The 23,693-nt window shown below is 40.4% G+C and overlaps 1 protein-coding gene across 5 annotated transcripts; it reads right to left on the reverse strand.

The window, feature by feature from the left end:
- Positions 1–1,228: 1,228 nt before the first annotated feature.
- Positions 1,229–22,838, reverse strand: st3gal3a (ST3 beta-galactoside alpha-2,3-sialyltransferase 3a). Of its 5 annotated transcripts, none has more exons than XM_058639064.1 (12): positions 22,645–22,836; positions 22,448–22,512; positions 20,946–21,100; positions 17,398–17,440; positions 16,918–17,010; positions 11,810–11,904; positions 10,800–10,863; positions 9,567–9,662; positions 9,084–9,270; positions 7,060–7,206; positions 5,520–5,666; positions 1,229–3,438 (listed from the first exon to the last, which is right to left on the reverse strand). In XM_058639064.1, the coding sequence occupies exons 3-12, from the start codon at positions 21,052–21,054 to the stop codon at positions 3,334–3,336; spliced, it is 1,086 nt and encodes a 361-aa protein (XP_058495047.1). In that variant the 5' UTR covers positions 21,055–21,100; positions 22,448–22,512; positions 22,645–22,836; the 3' UTR covers positions 1,229–3,333. The 5 variants fall into 5 exon arrangements, with proteins under 5 accessions (XP_058495047.1, XP_058495046.1, XP_058495048.1 ...); XM_058639063.1 differs by having other exon boundaries at positions 22,618–22,836; XM_058639065.1 differs by lacking the exon at positions 22,448–22,512 and having other exon boundaries at positions 22,645–22,838.
- Between the last annotated feature and the right edge of the window lie 855 nt (positions 22,839–23,693).

The following is a 23,693-nucleotide window of genomic DNA, read 5'->3' on the forward strand; positions in this document are numbered from 1 at the left end:
ATAAAACTGTTCAATTTCTTTACCAGTGGACATTACTACGTACTTTTTTTGTTGTTGTTACATTAGTATAGCTAACAATAGTCCAGGATATGTTGTTTCCTCCAACGTCTGAGTTCCGATGTAACTGGAACGCGTCATAAGCACAGCACAGTTGACCTTAGACCTGGACCCTGTTCTCCACATGTGGGTTAACTAATCCAGCTAATAATATGCTGTTAGCCGTTAGCTTAAGAGTCTAAACTAAACTCACTGTCTGGATTACTACGCTGCTCAGCTCAATGACAACAAAGAGACAGGAAGTCCACTTCCTGTGTGTGATCTGATTAGGCTGCACCCACAACATTTTATTTATAAAAAAAAATGATTTCCGATTTGCTCGCCTCGAGATGTTTGAAAACAATGCTGGTTCAGTTTTAATAAAAAAAAAAAAAGAGATTCTTTAACCCCTGTCAAACGGCGGCAGGTCAGAGGACAGAGGTAAGCTGACGACAAGTCTCTGATCTGTCTTCTAAGATCTTGTTTAGTCTGCAGCCTAAATCAGATTTCTAAACATATCCAGATTTGATTTTTTTTTGTCAAATCTGAACAGATTTTTCCAAAGCTGATTTCAATCTGAATGTTTCACTCAGAGAGGATTTTCATGCGTCTTCTGTGTCACGACGACGACGACGTAGGTCCAGAGACACAGAAGTTAATTGGAGACACAGTGGAAGACAACTCCACGTAACCATGAGGGACAGAAGCAGGCAGATTTCCGTCGTCTTGTTTTTCCAGGGCGTGGCCTGTTGACTACAGAAATCCATGTGGAAAAGTAGCCTAGATAACGTCAATATGGACAGATCACTGATCACAGTTGGTCAGGAAGATCAGCAGATTCTGATCGGACATGCTTACAAATCTGATTTATGCTGCAGTCTGAACCAACAAGGCCTAAGGAATGTAGACGCGTGTCTTGGAACTGCCTCCAAATGTGGTTTTGATAACAGGATCCGTCAGAGACACATCAGAACACTTCGAACCTCAAAAGGTTGTGTTCACATGTGTGCAGATCACTCTCCGCAGACATCAGTTCAGCTCTGACAATTCTCATTAACACTTTGTGAAAATAAAGCAGAAAGCATCTGAGAATGTGGAGGAGGAGCCAGAGACTGATTTAAAAACAAACAAACAAACAGCAGATCACAATTTTAAATGAGTTTTTCCCACTACAACAAAAAAAAAAACAACATTATAAAACACTTGTTTAATGATTGATATACTGTTTATAATAAGACCTTTGGCATCATCATCATCGTCCCGTCACGGTTTGGGCCTGATCGTAGATTTACATCATTGACCCACACAAAACAAATGACTTGTCACTCAAAAGAGTGACAAGTGACTTGCTATGACAACAGCTGCAGGTGAGGAAGGAACACAGAGTCCAGGTGTGATGGAGAGACGCCGCTGCGGTGGATGACGTACGTGACATCACATTCTTGAACAAATATTCACAGCAAAGTCGTCCGTCCGTGCGTCCGTCCAGGTCTCAGTCAAGTGCCCCCTCCTGTCCACTAGACGTACGAGCAATGTTCAAACATTACCATAAAGATATAGTATATATGTATAGAGAGAAAGGAATTTGCAGCTTGCTCATGATTGGTCACACGCTTTGAGGCACCACTCTCTTCTACTACGTTACACACTTTTAAAGTTTTTAAATTTAGTATTACCATAAAAATTCTTCTAAAAAGTAGTGGGTAACAAATGGAACGGTGTCATTTGTGTACATGTTACGTTTTAAATTTACGCCGCTGCTGCTGAGGAAGCTCCTAACCTGCAATCCCCACTACATCTTAAAGCAACACGATGTCACTTTTTTAACCTTAAAGGACCAGTGTGTACGTATTTAGTGGCATCTAGGAATAGATATTTACTAAGTGTATATATGAGAAGCTATGGTGGCCTTCAGGTAACATTATGGACATTTTTGACACATAAAAACTGATTTATGGACATTTTTGACGAATAAAAACTGAATTACAGACATTTTAACTAGTAAAAACTGAATTATGGATATTTTGACTAGTAAAAACTGAATTAAGGATATTTTGATGAATAAAAACTGAATTAGGGACATTTTTGACATGATTTGGACCCTGACCAGCGCCCCTCTGCGACCTGCATGCAGGGGATAAAGCAGTGCAAGATGAATTTCTAAATATTCCATTTCTTTTGAGAGACGACCCCCTAAATCAGAACACACTGCACCCTTTAAAGCCACAGCTTCAAAATCATGTAAAATGACCCACGGACTTGGAGAACTTTTATTTCGCACTCTGCACCTGAACTGAACTGATGAGACGTAATCGAGTAGAAAACAAGTGTGCAACACAACGGTCGTCAGAATACTCAAAATGCCAAAATCAGAACCAGCAAGTTGTTGGAAATACTGAACTGAACTGAGGTCAGTTAAAAAGATTCAAGCCTCATATATATATGTATATATATATATATGTATAAATAAAACTAGCTGTCACTTAAGAAAATAAGTCATGCAAATGCTCTCGCCTCTTCATAGCCTCATCTTCTGTTCGGGTTTCATTGAGGAGTGAGACGTTTGCTGAGAGGAACACAGGAGTGTCAGGGAGAGAGAGACACACGGGGGAGATTTGGTCCGACGGGTGAAGATGAAACATCTACACAGACACGGCGACGACGACAAATAATCACAAGACACGGCGACGTTCAGGAAACTGCTCTGGCGTGACGCGCGTTTGTGTCCAGACTCAAACATCTGCCTCCATCATGAAGCATTCGCTGCAGCCACAGCGCGTCCACACTATGACATCACTGACATTGCGTCGCTATAATACTGTCTCAATGGTCACCGTGTTCCTCTGATGATCCCGCTTCCCTCTCTGATCCAGCACAGGAAGATATGAATGAGCGTAGTTTAAGTTTAATGCAGATTACAATCAGCTGTGTGAGCAGAAGGACACTTGTCGAGGTAATTCTTGGCACAGGCTCCTCCTCCTCCCTCTCCTCCCTCTCCTCCTCCTCCTCCTCTCTGCAGCCTGGTCCAGCTGCTGCTTTTTAGCTCCCAATCCACGGCACCAAAATCCACATTTATATTCACTAACCTGCAACTAGGACGAGCTAAATACTGAGATTCAAAGTCAAAGTGCAACACTGGGGTGGGGCAGTGTGTGTGTGTGTGTGTGTCTCTCTGTAGAAAAGGTGACACCTTCTGCTCTCATGCTGGGAACATGTGGCCCTCCACGTGGGGGCCTTGAGGTTCCCCCCCTCTTCGGGTGCCAGAGCAGGTGGAGATGTGAGCTGAGATCCAGGCGGTCAACACACCGCGCCACAGATCCCACCGGTCAGGTCCTGGACGACTCCGGCCTTCACCAGCTTCATCAGGAACTTCTTCTCTTTGGATATGTTGTGAGTCCATGACTGTGGAGAAGGACAGAGGACACGAGGACTCAAGTGAGAAAAGGAGGCAAAGGAGACATTAAACATTTTTGACTATTAAAAATGAAATTCTGGACATTTTTGACTAATAAAAACAGAATTATGGACATTTTTGACTAATAAAAAAAGAATTATGGACATTTTTGACTAATAAAAACAGAATTATGGACATTTTTGACTAAGAAAAAAGGAATTATGGACATTTTTGACTAAGAAAAACAGAATTATGGACATTTTTGAAAGGTAAAACTGCCTTCATAAAATTTTGCAACAAATAGTGTGCTGAAGAAATTAATGAATGAATTTGTTTTGGCAGATTTTAAGACACAGAGAGGATGAACTATTTTTTTCTGATGTCTCGGCCTCTGGACCTTGAGCTGAAACACTTGTGACTGAGTGAGTGTTTCAAAAACTCTGGCTTAACAGTCATTTATGATGACGCCTGACACTGTAAAGTGGTGAGAATGGCAACGCCGCATGTGCGAGGCGTCCCGTGGCCCATTGGTGTTCCGACACTTGAGATTAGATACACATCATCATCCCACGCCACCACTCAGCGCGCTGGGGAAACTCCCTTCTAGATTCCTGAGAGGCGTTTTCTAACAAGAGAAAAGGTCACAGTAAACTGTTCCAGAGCAGCATAAACGTGGAAAATAACAGCCACGTCGCTGGTCAGAATGCAAACAAAGTGTGTGTGTGTGTGTGTGTGTGGGGGGGGGGCTGGTTTTTTGAATGTCAAACACTGAATTATGGACATTTTTGACATGATTTGGACGTGCAGGAAAGAGAAGGTTAAATGGAGCTGGAAGGTCAGACCCTTCTTTAATACTTCAGGTTAGAAAAGATTAAGTGGGTGTAGATTTTAAAGACCGTGTGTCACAACATTACATAATATCCCACGTATATGGGTGTTAAAAGGAAGTGAAAGCGAAAAAGGAAATGTCCAGGGCTTTGGCAGGTCACCCTGCCTTCCACGCTTCCTCTACATGTATAATAACTCAGCCACACGAGGACGAGAATATGGTCATAGAGACGGTTTTTTTCTGTGTGGATGATTAATTATCACGTCTGCAGCAGCTCAGAACAAGAGCTGGCTCCTCCATTAATATTCTCCTTTTTCTCTTTGAGGCTCATGTAAATGTGGATTTATATAAACAGAACCAAACAAATGATAACGTGTGAATGTGTGTACATATATATATATACACACACACACACATACACTATATGGACAAAAGTATTACACACAGACCATAACATCTCAACAATGTTTATAAGAGAAAGGGTTGTTTTTTTCTTCTCTGGTCAAGACATTTTTGAGAAGGTAAGTGAGGCTTTTTAGGTTTGTTAACATTCGGCTTTGATGACCCAGAGCTACGACCTAATGTTCCAACTCTGCTGATAACCTGCATGTTATATTAATAAAGTAGTAGTTTCACATATTATTAAGTAGTAGAAGTTTTAATAGACAAGCCTCAAAACAAGCAGGTAAACAAGATAGCAAGCCCTGTCACTGTAAACAACAGCAAACTGAATTATGGACATTTTTGACTAATGGAAAATGAATTATGGACAATTATGAATTCACACACTGAGTGTAAAGAAGCAAGTTTTAACAGGCGTGCTACAAGCTGTGAGACCAGATCATTTCCATTGTAATGAATTGCCTGTGTCTGTGATGACATATCATGATTTTATACAACATAAACCCCCTTCATCCTTGTAAAATTCGGAAAATATTGTGAGGGCTTAGCTGCGTTTGAAAGAACGACACTCGCTGAATCTGGGAAATCACAACAACTGTGTGCAGAGTCGCTGTAGCTCTGTTTGTTACGATGACTTATCATCCTCTGATTTTTCAGAATGAGAATAAGCGCTACAGTTTTATCCGTTGTGCTCATGTCCATGTTCTGTATGGTTCATACTCGTCTCAGTGTGTGTAACCAAACAACAGGTAAACATGAAGCCACCTGACCTGACCTGTAATCAAATAATCCACATTGCAAAACCTTCTACTTTCAGTAATTAATCCGAGCGACTGCTTTAACCCGTCTTTAACATACCTCTTTGATGGCTGACATCTTGGTCTTCTCATAGTAGTGCAAAGGGGCGTGGGGGGTGCTCAAGTTGTAGCCGAATCCAGCCACGGCTACTTCATCACAGTTGTGAAGGGCCATCGTTATGGCAACTGCCCCCAGGGTTGGGATATTCTGAAAAGCAGACATGCGGGTGGAAGTTTAAGAGTTTGTATGAAACAGGTGACCTGGCCATGACCTGACTCCCACAGCACTTACTGTGTGTGTGTGTGTGTGTGTGTGTGTGTGTGTGTGTGTGTAAAACACCGTACAGTACAGTATACACACACACTCTATACGGTTACTGTGTGGATGTGTTACAGATGTGACATGTGAGGCATGGTTATATTTATAACCGACTAATAGTGACGCTGTTTGTTTTCAGGCTGTGTACGTGCCCGGCTCCCTGCAGCATCTGCTGTGTGTTCACACAAGACTTCATAATGCAAACAGACACAGAGGAGAGGAGGGTCCAGCCCACCCATCCCCCCGAGCTCCAGACCCTGACCATTAACTCAACGCTCGCCATTCCTGCTACTCCTCAGCTAGAGCGTGGATACCCGACCCGAGCCCGTCGGGTCAGGCTGGGTTCTGACAAAATGTTCAGAAATGTTTGTCAAAGCTCAGGTTGGGGTTTGTTCGCTTAACAACCTCTGCTGAAATCTAAGCCGTGATCCTTTATTTCTGGTCAGTTGTCACAAAGGGACATTAGAATTTCAGCGTCATGAGGCGACAACAGCAGAGCGCTGCTGTGCCTGCGCTAAAATCTATCATTTGTCGATAAACACGGCCCATTTTGTTTTTATTGTTCTTTTTTTTATATTGCTTTTAGTTTACATTGTGTGTTTTATGTATTTATGTGATGTATTTATACAGCACTTTGGTCAACTTTGGTTGTTTTTAAATGTGCTATAGAAATAAATAGTGGATTGGACACTGACTGTAGAACATCTTTGCACCTTCATCTGACAGTTTACTGGAAATAGTCGGTGCTGGATTATTGAAAACCAGGATGTAACCATGCTTATTATTTTTAGTTTTTAGTGGGAAATAGAGAGAATTTAACATTTTAAATTGCTTTATGTAAAATACACTGTAAACATGTAATAAAGAGACGAGTGATGTGTAAAAATAAATTATAATAAGTAGAAACTGATAAGTGACTGACCTATTGTTTATTATTGATGACAGTCTATTGAAGTCATCCTCTGAGGAAGTGTTGTCCTTTTCCTCCAGAACAACTAAAAATAAACCACAATGGTTGGATTATGTAAATAGTTATCAGTGGTTACATTTTGACAGGAGTTAATTAAGAAGAACTAATGTCATAGGGCTGGTAGTTGCTTTCTCCTGGATGCAACGATAACTTTCGTTATTTACTGTAACCCTAATTAAAGGGTTTACCTTCCTGACGCTTCATCTTACTTCATCTGTTTTTGATTTGGGTCACACATGTGTCGGGGGTTGGGTCAGTATTCTCACGGACTCTCCATAGTAAACCTCCAGTTGACCACAAAGACACGCTCACCCCGTTGCCCATCTGTCCCTTGTTGTACGGCAAGCCGATCAGATGGAAGGCGGCCTCCTGGATGAAGTAGGGGTTCAGGATGCGCATCTCGCTGGGCCCTCGAGGAACATGCTGGGCCACTGACTTCCAGAAGCCATCAGTGCTAATCTGAGAGAGACGGGGGGAATTAAATGTGAGAGGAGTACAACATATGCACATAATATATACCAAAAAATAAATGATCTTATACAGAAATACAGCAGTGAGCATCTTTACTACTGTTTATAATTGATAATATGAATTATTAAATCATAGCAGAATAGATGGTGGACTTTTCTACCACTTAGTCAGAAGTGAAGAAGCCTCTTGGACGAGGAAGTAGGTCCAGTTGTCTGCAGTTAAAGTAACACAAAGTGCATAACTGCATTGTTTGTTGCAACTATCGTAAAATATGTTGAGGTAACATGAGCTGAACAATAAGAGCTCAGAGTGTGTAGAAACCAAATTACTGTCTTGAAAATAAAAAAACAAAATAGTGTCATGTCTGAAATCACAGTACAAAAAGTGATTGTGCCTAATATCACCTCTGCACTGCCCCTACTGGTCATGCAAGTATTGCATCTTTCTGATGTCTCTCGTTCATTTCTGTAAACCACTGTTTATCAAATGACACACAGTGGCACAGTGGCTAGAACTGTTGCCTCAAAGCAAGAAGGTTGCCGGATGTGATCCTGGTCTCTCTGGGTACTCCCAACTTCCTCACACAGCCCAAAGACATACAGACTGGGATTAGGTTAATTACAGTAGATACATGGTTGTTAGTCTCTGTTCGCCCCCCCCCATGATCCTTATGTGGAGGATGAAGCAGTCGGACATGAATGAATGAATGTTAATCAATTGTGAGACACGTTAATGCTGAATAAGTACAAGTAAATATTTATGGTCATGTGACGGGGACAGGATGGGTTACAGAGTGGAAAATATTATGTTTGAGCAGCAGGTGACGACAATAATGAGTCCAACGCCATGAAAACAACTGACGAAAAACAAGAGGAGTAAACAGAAAAAGAAGCCCCTGGATCAGCATACTAAGGGCCATTAGACTAATTAGCAGCTGCTTGCTCCTCTAGTCCTGATGGCTCTTTATGGACAGTTACTGGGATACCCGCCTCTGGGTTTGCAGAGGTATGTACGCAGGAAGACGCGGGGAGAAGCCAAACAGCCATGTTATGAGCTGTTAGCCCATAGCACTGTTACCCCGCAAGACTGATGGATGTGTTGGTAATCCTGTCTGACTAAGAGCATTTTGTTCTTCCATTGCAGCTGGAAATCTAACACCTCGCCTCTGTTTGGCAGCACAGAGAGACATAATGTGGACAACACATCGACACACTGCAGGAGGGATCACATGACAAGCGATTCTCAAATCCCTTTAACAACCATCAGGGAATATAGATATGTACAGGTTAATCTGATTTACCCGAGGGTTATTTGTGGATTGGGCATTAGCAGGTCATAAAAATTAATGTATTGGTTTAAGAGAATGCCTGATTGATGAGGACAATATTACTCAGTGTTTACACAATCCATCGATAGATAGTGAAGAAAATAACTGGTGTGTGTAATACAAACCACAGTCCTTGTGCAAATAAATTACTGTCATCCGCTTTTTCTGATTTAATGGCCGACAAAGGTGAAAAAGTGTTGCACTTGGTCTCTTTATCAGTTATTGGAATGTTTAGGGGAACTGACATAATTTACTAATTGTCCAATTATTCAGGCTTTCTTGGAGTTTGTTGGCGTTTGATTGAAAAATGTGTAAATAAATCAGTAGAAATGCGACTATATTTATATATATATATATACATACATATATACACATATACATCCATATACAGCAACCATGTTCTTTGTAGAAAGAACACAAAAGTGTGTGCATTGTCAAAGAGATTTTGGTAGAAATAGTCACTAAAAGTATAGACATCACAGCTATAATACTTTTTTATTTTAATTGGTGACAGAGTGGTCAGCCAGGTCTTTCTTACCAGCCTCTTGTTGAAGACCATGTGTTGCAGCCACTTAAAGTCCTGAGCTTTGAAGGCAGAGAGGACAAACAGAGACTCAGACTCGTAGTGCTCCGTCTTCTGGATGGCTCCCTCTGGATACGTGATCCTCAGCGTGGTCTTAGATCCTACGTCTTTCTCAAAGCCTTTCACTGGAGCCTGGTTTAACCTGCAGCACAGTCAGTCAGGCAGCTGAATGACAAAATAATCGTTAACATGTACGTGACAGCAGTCATTTGTTACAACAGTAACAGTAAATTAACCAGACTTTTATTGTGTAGAAGTTGCAACACAAAAATCAGGCACATATTAAACTGCTAATGCACGAGTATAAACTACAAAGCAACAGTCAATGTGCTCTGAAACACCAGGGAAGTGAGGATACTGTCTGTGCATTCACTGTGGTTATGTGTTTTGGGCCTTGGGGGCCACTGTAGTGCTGTACACATCTGTGTCTTTACAAACCTGACCACCACATCAAACTGGTCAATCTTGGATCCCAGAGACTTGGTGGTGAGGATTCCTCCGTTCCCCACGATGACGCATGTCTTACAGCTCATACTGTAAGAGAGAAAGACGATAGCCTGGGTTTGTCTTCTAATATTTAGTAAGTAAAAAAACAACAACACATCTTTCACTTGATGAAAGATAGGAATAGGGGTTAGGAAAGCCAAATCATTTACATTTCCTTCTCGTCACATGTTTGAAAAGGAGTAGGAGTAATAGTTTAGGTTAGTAGTAGTAGCAGGTTTTTTTTCCCCCAAAAGTACGGAATCATTTTGGATCGTAAATATGATTTTATTGTAATCTTCATATTGTCCACACTTTTATTTTGAAGTTCTGTAAAATATCGTCACAGATATCGCAGAGTAATTTAAAGCTCTTCTCGTCCATCCGTACTGAACAGTTGCTCTTTCTCAAAGCGTTTTCAAAGACTTTTTCACTTGACGCTCAGTGGCCTCCAGGTCACATACTGTGTCATTTATTCATTCTTCACACCGGTCATTAGGGTTTTATTGTCAAAAACTACAAAGTTTATGAATGCATTAGTCCATTATGAGCTTCTTTATACTTTTTTATACGATGCGCCAACAGCAGAAATTGTTGTCCCTCAGCACAACGTGTCCTGTGTAAACACACACTGAGTAAACTCTTCACTGCTTCGTTCTGGGAGGAAAGTGTTAGCTGGCCGATGAAACGGGAGGTCAGCACACTGTGTTCTGTCTGAGGACATTAGCTCCATATAAAGACAAAACCTTCCAGTCAAAGAACAATTGAACAGCATCTGAGATCCAGTCATTAATGCCCGAGTAGTGATGAGAGCGTCCTGCAGCGACAGAGAGCAGAGTTGAGCCGTGACTGTCGATAAATGTGTGCGTCCTCGTGAGCAGGAACATGGACGCCATTTTAGTGACGTTGCTTCTATTTTGTGCAGTGAAATGTGTTAAAATATTGAATACATTTGCAATTGTGACATCGAAAAATCCTATTAGGGCTCCTGTAAGTTTAAAGAAGGCTATAGAGACATTCATTTTTTCTTCATTAGGTCTCTATCCAAAACATCTGGAGATGAGACCCAACAATCAGCTACTTTTCTAAAAAATCCTGCTTTATAACATGCTTGTTCTTATATTAAAGTTACATAACAAATGGACAAAATACTGTAAAATCTTGACTGGACATATGGCATGGACTCACCTGTCAAGCTCTTCTCCAAGGCCATAGTTCTTCATCTCTGAAAGGAGAACATCTATGATCCTCTCTGCAGATTATGAGACAGTAGGAGGAGAACACGTAAGATGAAAGCAAATTCTTCCCTCATATCCAGAGCAACTAGAGCAACAGTGATAAAAGAGGTCAGGCTGGGAGCCAACAGCTGGGTGTCCTGACACCTCATCATGTTACAGTGTGATACAACCATTAAAGACAGGGCGCTGAACACAATGGTGGTGTTTTACAGACACTTCACTGTGGAGAGGAAAGCTTTTTCAGAACAACATATAGGGGCCTAATGACAAAGTTCCTGTCATAGATTTACAATAAATGCCTTGTTGTCTGATTTTGAAACATTAGGTGGTAGTAGTGAAATGTCCGCAGCAGGCTTACATCATGCTGTTAATCCATTCAGCCGCCTCTGAGGCTTAACTGTTCCAAATTAAATAAAAAGTAGAGATGAATGTAGCTCGGTACTCTAGACAGGGCAGTGAGCCAGTTCAGGATGGAAAGCAAACACGCAGTGTAAGGTGGGGGTGGGTCAAAATATCGATTTGCTGATATATCTTCGTCCTTCCTCATGCAATATGATACACAAGGGCAAATGTTAATATTTTAATTAATATATCTAAAGTTAACAGTTCTACTTCATGTCTCCTCGCGACAGCACCTGGTTGGAAGTTACCTGGCTGAAGAAGAGGGCGTTTACAGCGGGATAAGGGTGGAGAAAGCTACATTAAGGGTATGCTCAATCCACTTTCAATACACACACTTCTCTACGTTGTGAATAAATGGAGAGATCCTGCACTTTTAACTTTTCACGGACGTTTTGTTTACTTCAGTTACACAGATATCGTGATGTATCGCAATATGATTGTCTTGCGATATATTGCTCATCACAGAATTGTTGGTATCGTGGACCACGTATCATAAGTTTCACCCGTTTTACCCGTTTTACCTTTAACTGCAACATTAAGTGCACTGTGTACTCATACCTTGTGATTTGACTCCGAATGGGGGAGGGAAATTGTCAATCCTGGAGAACCGTTTGTAATTTGGATCCAGGAACATTGGCACCAGTTTGGTGAATCTGTTGATACACAAGAAAACACGTTATAACAAGAGTGATGCATTTGTCTTAAGACCCGTACAGTACAGCACAGCCCTGATGATGTTAACATTGAAGATGCACTGATTAATGTCAGAATCCTTAAGAGGATTTAGAGCATTGGGTTTCAAGATAATCCACGGACGGTCTGACTTTACCTTCAAGACAAAATCCAGAGACAAGTGTGAGAAAAAGGACAAATCTCATTGAGTGAAGGTGGCATGGAGCACCCTAACCTGACTGCACCAAGACTTATCCTTATCGTTTATGGATTAAACCAACACCCTTCCAATGAGGTGCTCCTTTTGCCACCAGAGTTTGCTAACCCTCATACTGAGATACAGCAGCAGTGATCATTGTTGAAGTTTCTAAACAGGACTAAACATGCTGCCTTTTCGACCTCATGTTTGCTAATGTATTGAGAAAAGGCAAAGGTCATGGACATTCCTTTTACATGAGACAGAAAGTGAATATTAAAGGTTTTGCTCTGCTGGATGTCTGTATGTCTGTTCACGCTCCTTCTCATGTACTGTATGTCCAAGTGGGAGATTCCATTTGGTGGAACACCATTGTAACATGGCCTTTTAGTGCGAATCCAAGAAGAGCTCCAACACAGTTTACAATTTTGCTCTTCTTGGAATGACTATTATGTAATTTTCTGGTGTGTGTAAAAATCACATTTGCATATTTGCTGCAACCCTTTAATATTTAAAATAACAGGAGATGAACATGAGATGGGGGAAGACAATTCATAGCGCTATCGGAGAGGTACTGGGATACTCGATTTTAGTGTAAGCTACTTTGGTTGTTCAAGAAAGTAAATTGACACTAAATATACACTGTAAAATAATATTAATGATTTAACAATTCATCTGCTAAAATAAATAGTCAGGTTCAATCGGGATGGAACTGTCCTCTAGTTCTGTGCCTTTAACTCCCTACCTTCTGATGTATTATGTCCCTTTTCTTAACATGTTTAATGTCAGTCATTGTGGTGAGTTTGTAACCCTAAAGCCGCCTTATTTGGTTTAAGTTAAAGGTAATGAAGAACCGAGGTCACAAAGTATCACATTTGTACCGAGTTGTGGATCAACAACTTCTGTGTAACATGATGTTAAAATCAGCTATTTTCTCTGTGGACTTTGGTACGAGGAGTGAGTGGTTTACAAAGTGACACAAACTTCAGTTGCAGAAAAGGCTGTCTTACAGCAAAATTAAGTGACATAAATTTAGGTTAGCCATTTTGCACAAGGCTAAAATCTGTTTACCACTGTCCCAGGCTACCGGGGGCTGTCATAAACGTCAAATCATTATCATCAGGTAATAACACCACAAGAGCCACAGTGCGTGTATAAGGAAGCTGTGATCAACAGTGCATATAAATCAAAAATTACAGTTATGTGAACTCAGTTTGTTGCTGCACAGCATTAAACGTGTTCTGCTCCATTTAAAAACTCACATCTGCCTCCACTTTGCAGGAACACGCTTTAATGAATGCAGACACAGCTGAGCTTCTTGCTCTTTGGTAAACTTGGACTTCTGTACAATACTTATATACTGTATGTATGTACACATTTTGATTATTTTAACCTGTGCAATAATTCTAGTATTTGTGTGAGAACGTTAGATGTGTGGTTTTGGAAAAGTAAAATAAGATTATTGAAAAAGTAAATTGCACAGAGACTTAAAATTGGGTATTCATGATATTGGAGAATTTGCAACAGGTTTAAAGACTTTCCTGAAATGCTGAAGGGAAAATAAGAATGTGCTCTCTCTCACTGTAGTGGAAATTGCAATATAATTGCATCAACTCTTTGTCAAAATCAGTTAACAGTTGGAAAGTTCTGAAAATCTAACTAAAATGATAGTTGATGTGTCAAATTCTGAAAAAAAAAAAGAACGGTAAATGTTGTTATAAGTAGAATTAGTATAAGTTTCGTCAGCACAGGGCTTTTTTTTTTACCATGGTCAAATTTTAATCAGTTCATCCATGAGTCAGAGTGAATATTTAAGCCAGATGTGATGACATTTCCACAAGAACTTTCAGAAATACCTCACATTACTGTTAAAGAGTCATAGAGTACAGAATCTGCTTCAAGTGACAAGCGCTGGCAAATACTTGGTGCAAGATAAATTGGACTTGACTTAAAATGTACAAACGCTAATGTACATGAACCCAAATGGGAATTTTCTGTGGAAGAACCGGAACACCGTAAAGAAAAATGTTTCTTTTACCACATCAACTCCTGCAGCTTTGTTTTCCATGTGTAATATCCCATCAAGAACTTAAAATGAGCACTGATTTAGCAAAACAAAAAACTGCTGCTAATCAGTGAGAGCAGGTGGCTCTGCAAAATAACAAAAAATGTTTCCTGAAACAGTTACGAAATGAACTACTAATGCGGTTTCAAGCCCTTTGTGTTCAAACCTGTTTAAGTTTGAAGGTGTTTTGACGATCCAGCTGTGAGAGAGGGTCAAGTTCCCATAAAACCAGACAGTATAAAGAATTACAGTTTTACTACAGCCTGCAGCCTGAGTGACTGATATGATAAAATAGAGACACTTTAAAGTTTTTCCCACTTTGTTTCCAGGCTGCATGCTAAACCAGAAACTGTCTCCTGCCATCAAGGTAAAAGGGGACGCCCGTGTAGAATCTCATTCATCCAGGTCATCGTTATTAAAAACATAGCCAAGTCGGTAGCAACTGGACTTCCAAGTTTCTCATGAAAATTAGCCTTTGGCTCCAATCTTGTATATTTATATGTTTAATGTTCAGTGATATACACCGTCCCTGCTTTAAATAAATAAATGTTTCACCTCAGCCTTTTGGATGAGATGAAGAACTGAAGAAGCCTCTTGGACGAGAGATGAGACGTCTTTGAGAGAAACTTCAAGTCCACTTGTTGCTGAATCAATAGCTTTGTTTGCTTTGCTTTGTTGTGTGAAACAGGTTGGTTTGGTACAGTATGTTATGTATTTTTGTTCCGTTTCCATTAGGAATAGTACAAAAATAACCAGCCTCAACTGTTCCATTCTATTTCTTGGGCTCCCGGAGGAAATGGAACAGTACGGTCACCAAGATCTGACTGGGTGCGGGAAAAATGTCACTCCCTTGCGAGCGGTGGAAATATTACATGGAAGTCAAGGCAAATGTCCGCAGACTCTCATACAAAGCTTGACGTTTCAGCCAGAAAGCGAGCAGAAAGAAAAAGAGCTGCTGGATGTCCTCCATTGTGTCGCGTTTGATGTCGTTATTCGCCAAACCTTGCTGACACAGCCCACACAATGCATACCAAGTAAAAGGTACTATTCTGTCGGAACACAAGCCTGACCCAAGGCTTAACCATTCCAAACATTACCGTACCAAATCGTAGCATAATGAAAACAGCATTTTTTGGCGCTACAAACGGGGAGCATTTCGCCCTCTAATGGAGCGGACGCAGATACGCTACAACCATAGCTTGACTTGACTCTGCATGAACACACACACACACACACACGGGTCTTTAACAATTATTTATAATTAATAATTAAATATCATGGTCAGAAGACGACAGATTCATGAGGACATGGACAGCAAACTAAATGGGTTGAGGACGCCCTGGGCATTTTTCTTTTTGTTTTTCTCTCGAGGAGAATTAATTTGTGTTATTTTAACAGGTTACACTCCGGACCCCTTGGGTGCAGTGTCATTAACATGCTGTGTGGGTCGGAGGGTTGCGTGTCTCTCCTGCTCAGAGACTAAGTGAGTAAGTGAACCGGCCTGAGGTCTTCTCACGCACTGGGACAAAAACAGAGCAGAAGAGGACAAAAAATAGAATGTGCGCAACACATGGGCCCATTCAGACCCTTGCTTCTTCACAGCGGTTTTATAGATGGGGCTGAAAATATAAGCAGGTGTAGGGCTTTCACAGTGGTGCTCTTTAATAATACAGAGGCCAAAATAGTGTCTTTTCTGATCGGACCACTCTCCACTCAGGAGGCTGACAATAATATAGCACTGACTGGAATTTTTTTTGGAATATAGTAGTGAATTGGGTTGTCCTTAAGAGTCCTTTGCCATTAGATAACAGACAGTGAGTGCTGGTCACTGAAACATCTGTAAGGACACTAAAGCTGAGCACACATGAAAAATTAACCAAGCCAGAGATTCACAAACACGGGGTTTGGACCCACAGATGTGTCACGGGACATTTTTTTGGAACAAATGTGACCTTTTTATGTTTTAAATGAATGCATACAATGAAGTCTCTTGGAAGTTATGTGTTTACTAATTCAAAATAATACATGATTTATAGTGTGATTTGGGGCACGATAGCTTTAAAAAATTTAGTCCCCATATATAAAGTTACAATATCAACATTTTAAAGCAAAAGGTCCCTCCATCCATCCAGACAAGTGTTTAGCTCCCACACAACCATTCAAACATACTAATTTCATGTGCTGGTGTACTTGCATTTGGTCGCTCTGTTGTAAAGAATCACGTGAATAAAATGAATGCTTTTCAGCTGAAATGTGAATATGGTCATAGAGGGGGAAAGAAACTAGAACCTAATTGGATATCTGTGGTTGGATATCAGGGACATAGTTCATCAGAAGGTAGTATGGACTCATTTCGACCAGCTTAAATTACATTCTTCCGATTACAAAGATACTAACAAGCACACTTTAAATGGGCCACAGACGCTCATCCCATTTTGAATGTAACATTTTCATCTTGTTGGTTAATTATCGATAAATAAAACTCATGTTTTGTATAGTCTTATTTCCATCATAAGAGTACAAATATAAAGTCACATGAACAAAAGAAATTCATCCAGTGCCTTCCGTGAGTGCATGGATGTTTCACCGACTGCACTCATCGCTTCATGTCAGGAATTGTGAAGGAAAACCAAGGTATCGTATATGATAAAAGTAAAGTTATACTTGGTCTTCTGTTAAAGAACAAGCTCACTTTAAAAACACACAACTATACAGTATGGTTTGTCCTCTTACTTCGGGTGAATGGCAGCCATTTTAGCAGCGGCATATCCGGGCTTACAGGCTCCCTCACTGAGATTGTTGTACTTGATGATCAGCTCCAAAGGCCTGTAGACAGGGCAGAAAATAAAAAAATCAAGACAAATTGCATTTCAGTCGCACAATTCGCATGTGAAATGTTTATTTTAATAGGAAAACATTTTAAGTTGAGTTTACAGACTCTGGATTTGGTCTATTTGGCCTTTACTTCCCTTGTTTTGTAGATTCTTGTGCATTTTTGGAAATTTTTTTATTTCGTAGTTTTCTCCCCTCCCTCATCTATATTTTTTTTAACTTCCTGTATTTGTTTCCCCCTGTGTCTCATGTTCCATTTTCTTTGTTGTAATGTCCAAGATTTACATAATTAGGACCTCATACCTGCTACTGATGGAATATGATTATTTCAAATGCGAGTGGAAGATTTACAGAATAAAATGTAAAAACAAGCATACTCACAGTTTACAGTCCAGCTTTAGAAGGAATCCTTGTTTGTCATACACTAGAGGAAAACAAGAATTATAAGAGGACAGTAGATTAAGTGCTTTAGGTAATTTCATCCACCATGTACAGTATGTCATTGAATTTGGAAGAACATACAATTTCTGTAATGGAGCACATGTCAACGTATTAAGTTTTTGGCCTTTATTTAGTGTGGTGAATAAATTATCATTTATAAATATATTGGGAATAATTCTTTCAGAAAAACATTGGCTTTTATAAGTCAACAACATATAAACGCAGCAACTAACTCTTATTTTCGTCATTGATTAATCTGTCCATTCATTTCTCGATTGGGCCAACGTTTTCAAATGTCTTGTTTTGTCCACAAAACCGAAATTTCTGTTTTTTTTTGTTATATTAGTCAGAGAAGAGAAACAAGATAATGTTCACATTTAAGAAGCTGTATTATAGAATAATTTATATATAATAATTATATACACACAACGATCGATCCATTTTGTAATCGATCAATCGTTGCAGCATTGGAACACACTGAAAATCCCTAATTTTCCATTGGTTTCCAGCCCTTAGAATGCAAATACAAATGTATTATTTTTTACCAGTCTGACTGTACAGACCTGTCAGCAACAGGTAGACGGGAAGAGAGAAAAGCTAAGTGCAGCTGTATCATTAAGTAAGATTTGACCCATTGGGGGAAAAGGAAATGATGTGTTAATCAGTGTTAATACTGTAGTGGTGACTACAAAGAAAACATATAGCTCCTGTGAAATGGAAAACATAGTTTGTGTTGTGAGTGGTTCAGTGGAATTTAATGAGTCCTGAAGACGGATTTGCATTCACACAATGTTCCTCCTCCATCTGATAAAATAACACTTTAATGATAATAAATGATACAAAAACTTGCTTAAGTTCAGTCACTAGTTACTAAGCAACGCTAATGGTCCGTTTCCCCAATCTATATTTTATATGTGCACTGCAATTAATCGGTTAATCGGTCTACCTCTCTGAAGATGCATTCACACATACATCAGATTATCCAGAATGGATGTCATACCGGGTCCAAACAAAGTCTACAACAATAACAAAACTATCACAAACCCACCAAGCTCGATGCACATTAATTGACACAGCGGGACAACAGGATCGGTAACGGAAAGTTAGAAATCTGTGGTTTAAGTGAATGCTTCCTTCCTGAGGTACAGCTGGGTAAAAGTCTGGTAAGGTGTGGTACAGATGATTAAGGTTTAATTATAAATGTCCTGAATGAGGAATGCTCCTAACGGCTAATTTACCTGTCAAGTGAACACGAGTTGACTAGACCACAATTGCCAAGATGGAATTTAACAACAAGTTATCACAGCTAATGCCGTTCCATCCTCCTACAGTTGCATGTAGCGTGTTGTTCATTTCTCCTGAACTCACACAGGTGACCACATCTGTGCCTTCAACTAATTTAACCGGAGCTAAGAGCATGTCAGAATTCAGTTTGAAGCCCATCCAGAGCTGAACGCGTGCAGGCACGTTCTTTAAGCCGAGCCAATGCGATCTCGGGAGAATCGTGCATGATGTTGCGCTGAAGAGGGGGAGCCAGATTCTGGACTTTTGCTGGAAAGGCCAACTGAAGACGACGTGGCAAAGCAGCTGCGCTTGTTTCTGGGCCATGTGGAAACTGCAGATTTAAGTACTGCAGGGTCCAACCCCAGCATTTCAGCTTCCAGCTCACATACTTTTATTCGACATTTAAAGGCAGATGTTATTTGGCTGTTTGAGATCTTCATCACTTAAGATTTTGGTTACCGTTTGTTTGGTACCAGCATCTTACAGCGCGTTTCCATTATACAGTTCTAGCACGACTCTGCGCTTCCTTTTTTTTTTTTGCTTTTTCATCAGTGATAAAAATGTGTCGTCAAGAGACTGCCGGCCACCAATCGGTCAGAGAGTGTCATCACTGGAAGAGTCATGTGCGCAACGTCCAACACGAATCAAACCCGCCATTTTAAAACCTGCAAGTGTGTTGTAGCGAGCATACAAGGCTGCTGTCCGCAAGAATACACCACGGTCCGTCCACAGACCGAGCAGCACGTGCACCATTGCCTCCATTGTTTGGGTATCAGGCTGAACGATACTGCAATGACTTAATTTTACACAAACCCTGCCGAGTCAATAAGAGCCGAGCAGTGCTCGAGCTGTATGGAAAAAGCACCATTTCATTAGCCAAAGACAACTTCTGTGTGCCTTATGTTTCTTGATACCAAGTGAACACTATTCTCTTGATTGTTGATTCAAGCCCTAAATAACCTTGACCTCTTTTATCTGACTGACCTTCTCCCACCCGCCGCCTCCGATCTCCTGACCCCCATCACCAGAATCAAGCACCGAACCTTGGGGGGCCGTGCCTTCGCCACCGCTGCCCCTACCCTCAGTACAGACCTCATTCCCAACATTCATTCATGATTTAATTCACTTCTTTTTTATCTTTTTTTTTCTTTTGTTACTCTGTTATGTCTTTGAGTGTCTGGAAAAGCACATAGAAATTTGATGTATTATTAGATGTAATATCCTTGTAAATTGAGGAACTTGCCCACAAAAGAACTGACCAGAATGCTGCAGTAAAATGTTTATATGTATATGTATATATATATATATATATATATATATATATATATGTGGACTAAGAAAAATGCAGTGGAATCAATTGACATCAAGGTGGAATTCTAAATTAATTCAAACTACAAAAATAATTTGCAACAATGCGTGTCAAGCCAGCACCAAAGAATCATTTGAATAGTTCTGAATTACATACTTGAAGAATTTAACCACTTCATAACAGCAATGAGTGTAACGTGATGATGAATGCTCACTTCTTTTGGGGGGGATGGTGTAAGAGGTGGGTGAATGAAAACCACAAATGAATCGGTCTGTCTCCAAGTTAAGACTTTGGCTCCCTCATCTGGTGAAGAACTAACACTAACTAACTAACACACTAATATTTGGTGTCTGAAGTTAACGTGTGGCTTAAAATCAAGAAGCTACTACACAGTTTAAATGTAAAAGTATGAGGGAATGACAAAGCTGGGGCTTGAGGGGGCAGATTTTGAAAGGAAATTAAACACACAAGTGAATCCTTTGATGCAGTGAAAAGGAAATCTTTTAACCACAACAGAGCCTTCACAGTGCAGATATTAAGGATGGAAAGACTAGTAATGACAATACATAAATAAAGGGGGTCCACTGCAGGTGAGCAGAGCCATGAGACAGGAGTGACCATCATATTAATAGGCCTGCAACAATTAATTGATTATGAAAATAGTTGAGTATTTATTTAGTAATCGATTAATTGGTTTAACCATCTCTGATTTTTCAGCTGGGTTTCTTTGCTCCATATTTTAACTGAATGATTCTGGCTTGTGGACAAAATGAGACATCAAACATTATTTTGAGCTTTGGGAAACACTGATCAATGTGTCAAAAAACAACTCATCAAGAACATAATCGACAGATTAATCGCCAACTGTTGAGCCCACGTCCCAGAGAATACTCACATGATTTGTGGCTCCAGCCTTGTGAGCTGATCCTCTCTGACGAGTAGTAGAGAAATCCCAGGACCAGTGTGGTGCACAGGACGAGGATGAGGTTGCGACTGGGTTTCATTTTCCTCTGGCACAGCTAGCACACATGGCACGTCCCACACTGGGGCCTGTTTAAACGGGACAAACTGGTTAGCTTTGCACTCAAACACGACAATGTTTTTGCTTAATGCAATCACATGCAGAGGCAAGCAGAGGTATCAAATTCATCTGGTGCTCTCATCCATAGCGGAGTCTTTATTTGCACTAGTTCACGCTGGGAGATGTCAAGGCTTTTTTTATCAGCAGCCCTGACTCAAAAGGAGTCAAAAAATGATTTAGGCACAATTTTTGAGCTGATGCTAAATTTACTAAAGCTAAATAATGCAGAAAGTGGAAGAAATGGGGAACTAATAAGGGCTAAAATGCATATGCCCAAAACCCTGTGTGTCAGTTTAGTATTCTTTCTTGATAGTTGGTTTGCACTGTCAACTTGTTTATTTATCGGCTTAGGTTCAGTTTTGGATTGAAACCCACCTGTGACACACAGATACATGCATTCACCTCCTGTTATGTTATTTGACTAATTTTTTTTGCCCTGGATAACAAAGAAATCATTAAAAGTGAATAATGTTGCGGATGTCTTGTTTTGTGGACCAAACGATTAATCGAGAAAAGACTCGACCAATTACTTGATTATGAAAATAATAATCGTTAGTTTCAGCTCTATCGGACACCCCTGGTATAGTGGAAAAGCACCAACAGATAAACTAGTGGCCTTCACAAAGCTAGAAACGGTCCTGTATGCCGTTATTTAGAGCTGAATCAATTACTTGATTAATCAATATATAAAAATAGTTGACTATTAATTTAGTAATTGATTTGAAGCTTTTTTCATGATTAAAAGCAAGGTTATATCCTCTTCAATGTGAGTATTTTCTTCATTTCTTTGCTCCATACAACAAAGAAATTATTAAAAATCAATCATTTTGGTTTGTGGACAAAAACAAGACATTTGAGAACATTATTATTTCCAGGTTTGACAAACACTGGTCAACACTTTTCAACGTTTTCTGACATTTTACAGACCAAACGATTACTCAATAAATCGTGAAGATAATCGACGACTAATCGATTATGAAAATACTCGTTAGTGGGAACGTCATGTTTGACATAGCACTCACTCTAAAGTCGCACTGCAATACTGTAGAACGTTAACGCAGCTAGCTCATTATCCATGTTGAGCTATAGCGTATTAGCCCGCAGTGACGTTGTAGTTACGTGAATAAAACCCCACAGAACAACTGTTCGGGCTCCTGCTGCTCCTCGACGTGACAAACACGCCATCATTCTTCCTCTCACCACACTGACACGACACACATTTCAGGCGAAATTAGCTGTAATAGGTGGGGGGGCTAGTGAGAGGGACTAGCCGGCTATGCTAGCAGAGGAACCCGTTCTCTTCACCGGACGTGTACCGTTAGTTTTCCAGTTGACCTCAAATCCTGCGTCGGTAGTTCCTGCCGCCGCGCTGCTGCTGCCGCTGCCCACCGAGATTCCGACGAATGCATTGAGCAACATTAGCGTGACATGACAACATCACAGTAATCACAAGTGTATCTGCATTGTGAGATTATTATGTACGCACGGATGGGGAGCGAGCGGTATTTCTCACCCCCTCCTTTCCTTTGCGTCCACGCACCTTCAGACAGACAGGCTCACGGGGTCCACAGGCACCGCTACGTATGGAGCGCACGTCGAGCCACAATTCACGTAACGAATCCAGAATATTCTTTTTTTTAATGCCTTTGTTGATGATGTTTCATCAAAAAGTCACACTGTCATACACTGCCTGGCCAAAATAGTAAATAGGTAAGTACTGTCCAGAACTCGAGTGTCTTTATGAAGATTTATTTCACACACACACACACACAGTTAGTTAGTAGTTAGACAGCAGTTAAACCAACAAGTCATACAGGTTCTGATGATTAGTAGTTAGACAAAGAAACATAGGCTACTAATAATAATAAATAATAATAGTAAGTCACTTTGGATAAAAGCATCTGCCAAATGACATGTAACTTAATACGAAGGTTAACATATAACAAAAGAGCTTTGATGATGCACTTTGATACCAACTGAGCTTTGATTAGAACAGCGCATGCTCCAAACACACAGACTGGAGGTTATCGCAAAAATAATGTCTGTCACATATAACAATAAATAGAGTGATAGTTTTGCCTGCTGGAAAGTTCTACAAGTATGTACACCTTTATGTCTAGGATTCTGGACAAGCACTTTAAGTGTGGCACATAGATCCGGTTCCAATCCCGCCATGCACAACCTATAGACACCTTCATCTGAAAAGTGCACGTCGGTCACGTTTAGTGTAACTGTCCAGTCCAATCTGTCATGCCTCGAGTAAACTTTTTGCAACAACCATCTGTCAATCATTGACGACCGAAAGTATCTCGGCTCAGTAGCCTGAACAATGTCTGCCATGCTTTTACAGGGGTCAGTGCAAATGTACACACCATCATATCGTCTACCCGTGGACTGGCATTTTGCCTCGTTTGTAACAGGGGTCAAATCTACCAGTGAATTTTTCACCTAATGTCAAGTCAGCGACAAGAAAGAAGTCTGAACTTTACACTTTGTTTGAAACCAAACAACCACCGCATAGCACAGCACAGCACAGAAGAGATGGCTCATCTGAAGGACAAA

Source organism: Solea solea, chromosome 9, assembly GCF_958295425.1.
Source record: "Solea solea chromosome 9, fSolSol10.1, whole genome shotgun sequence".
Taxonomy (NCBI): domain Eukaryota; kingdom Metazoa; phylum Chordata; class Actinopteri; order Pleuronectiformes; family Soleidae; genus Solea; species Solea solea.

What these genes read in the sequence shown, in the direction of transcription:
- st3gal3a (XM_058639065.1), bottom strand. Translation starts at nt 21,054, where the DNA reads ATGAAACCCAGTCGCAACCTCATCCTCGTCCTGTGCACCACACTGGTC. An exon ending in ATTCGGAGTCAAATCACAAG is followed by an intron (nt 10,864 to 11,809) that starts GTATGAGTACAC and finishes CATAATCTGCAG; the next exon opens with AGAGGATCATAGATGTTCTC. An exon ending in CAGTTTGATGTGGTGGTCAG is followed by an intron (nt 9,271 to 9,566) that starts GTTTGTAAAGAC and finishes ACTGTGCTGCAG; the next exon opens with GTTAAACCAGGCTCCAGTGA.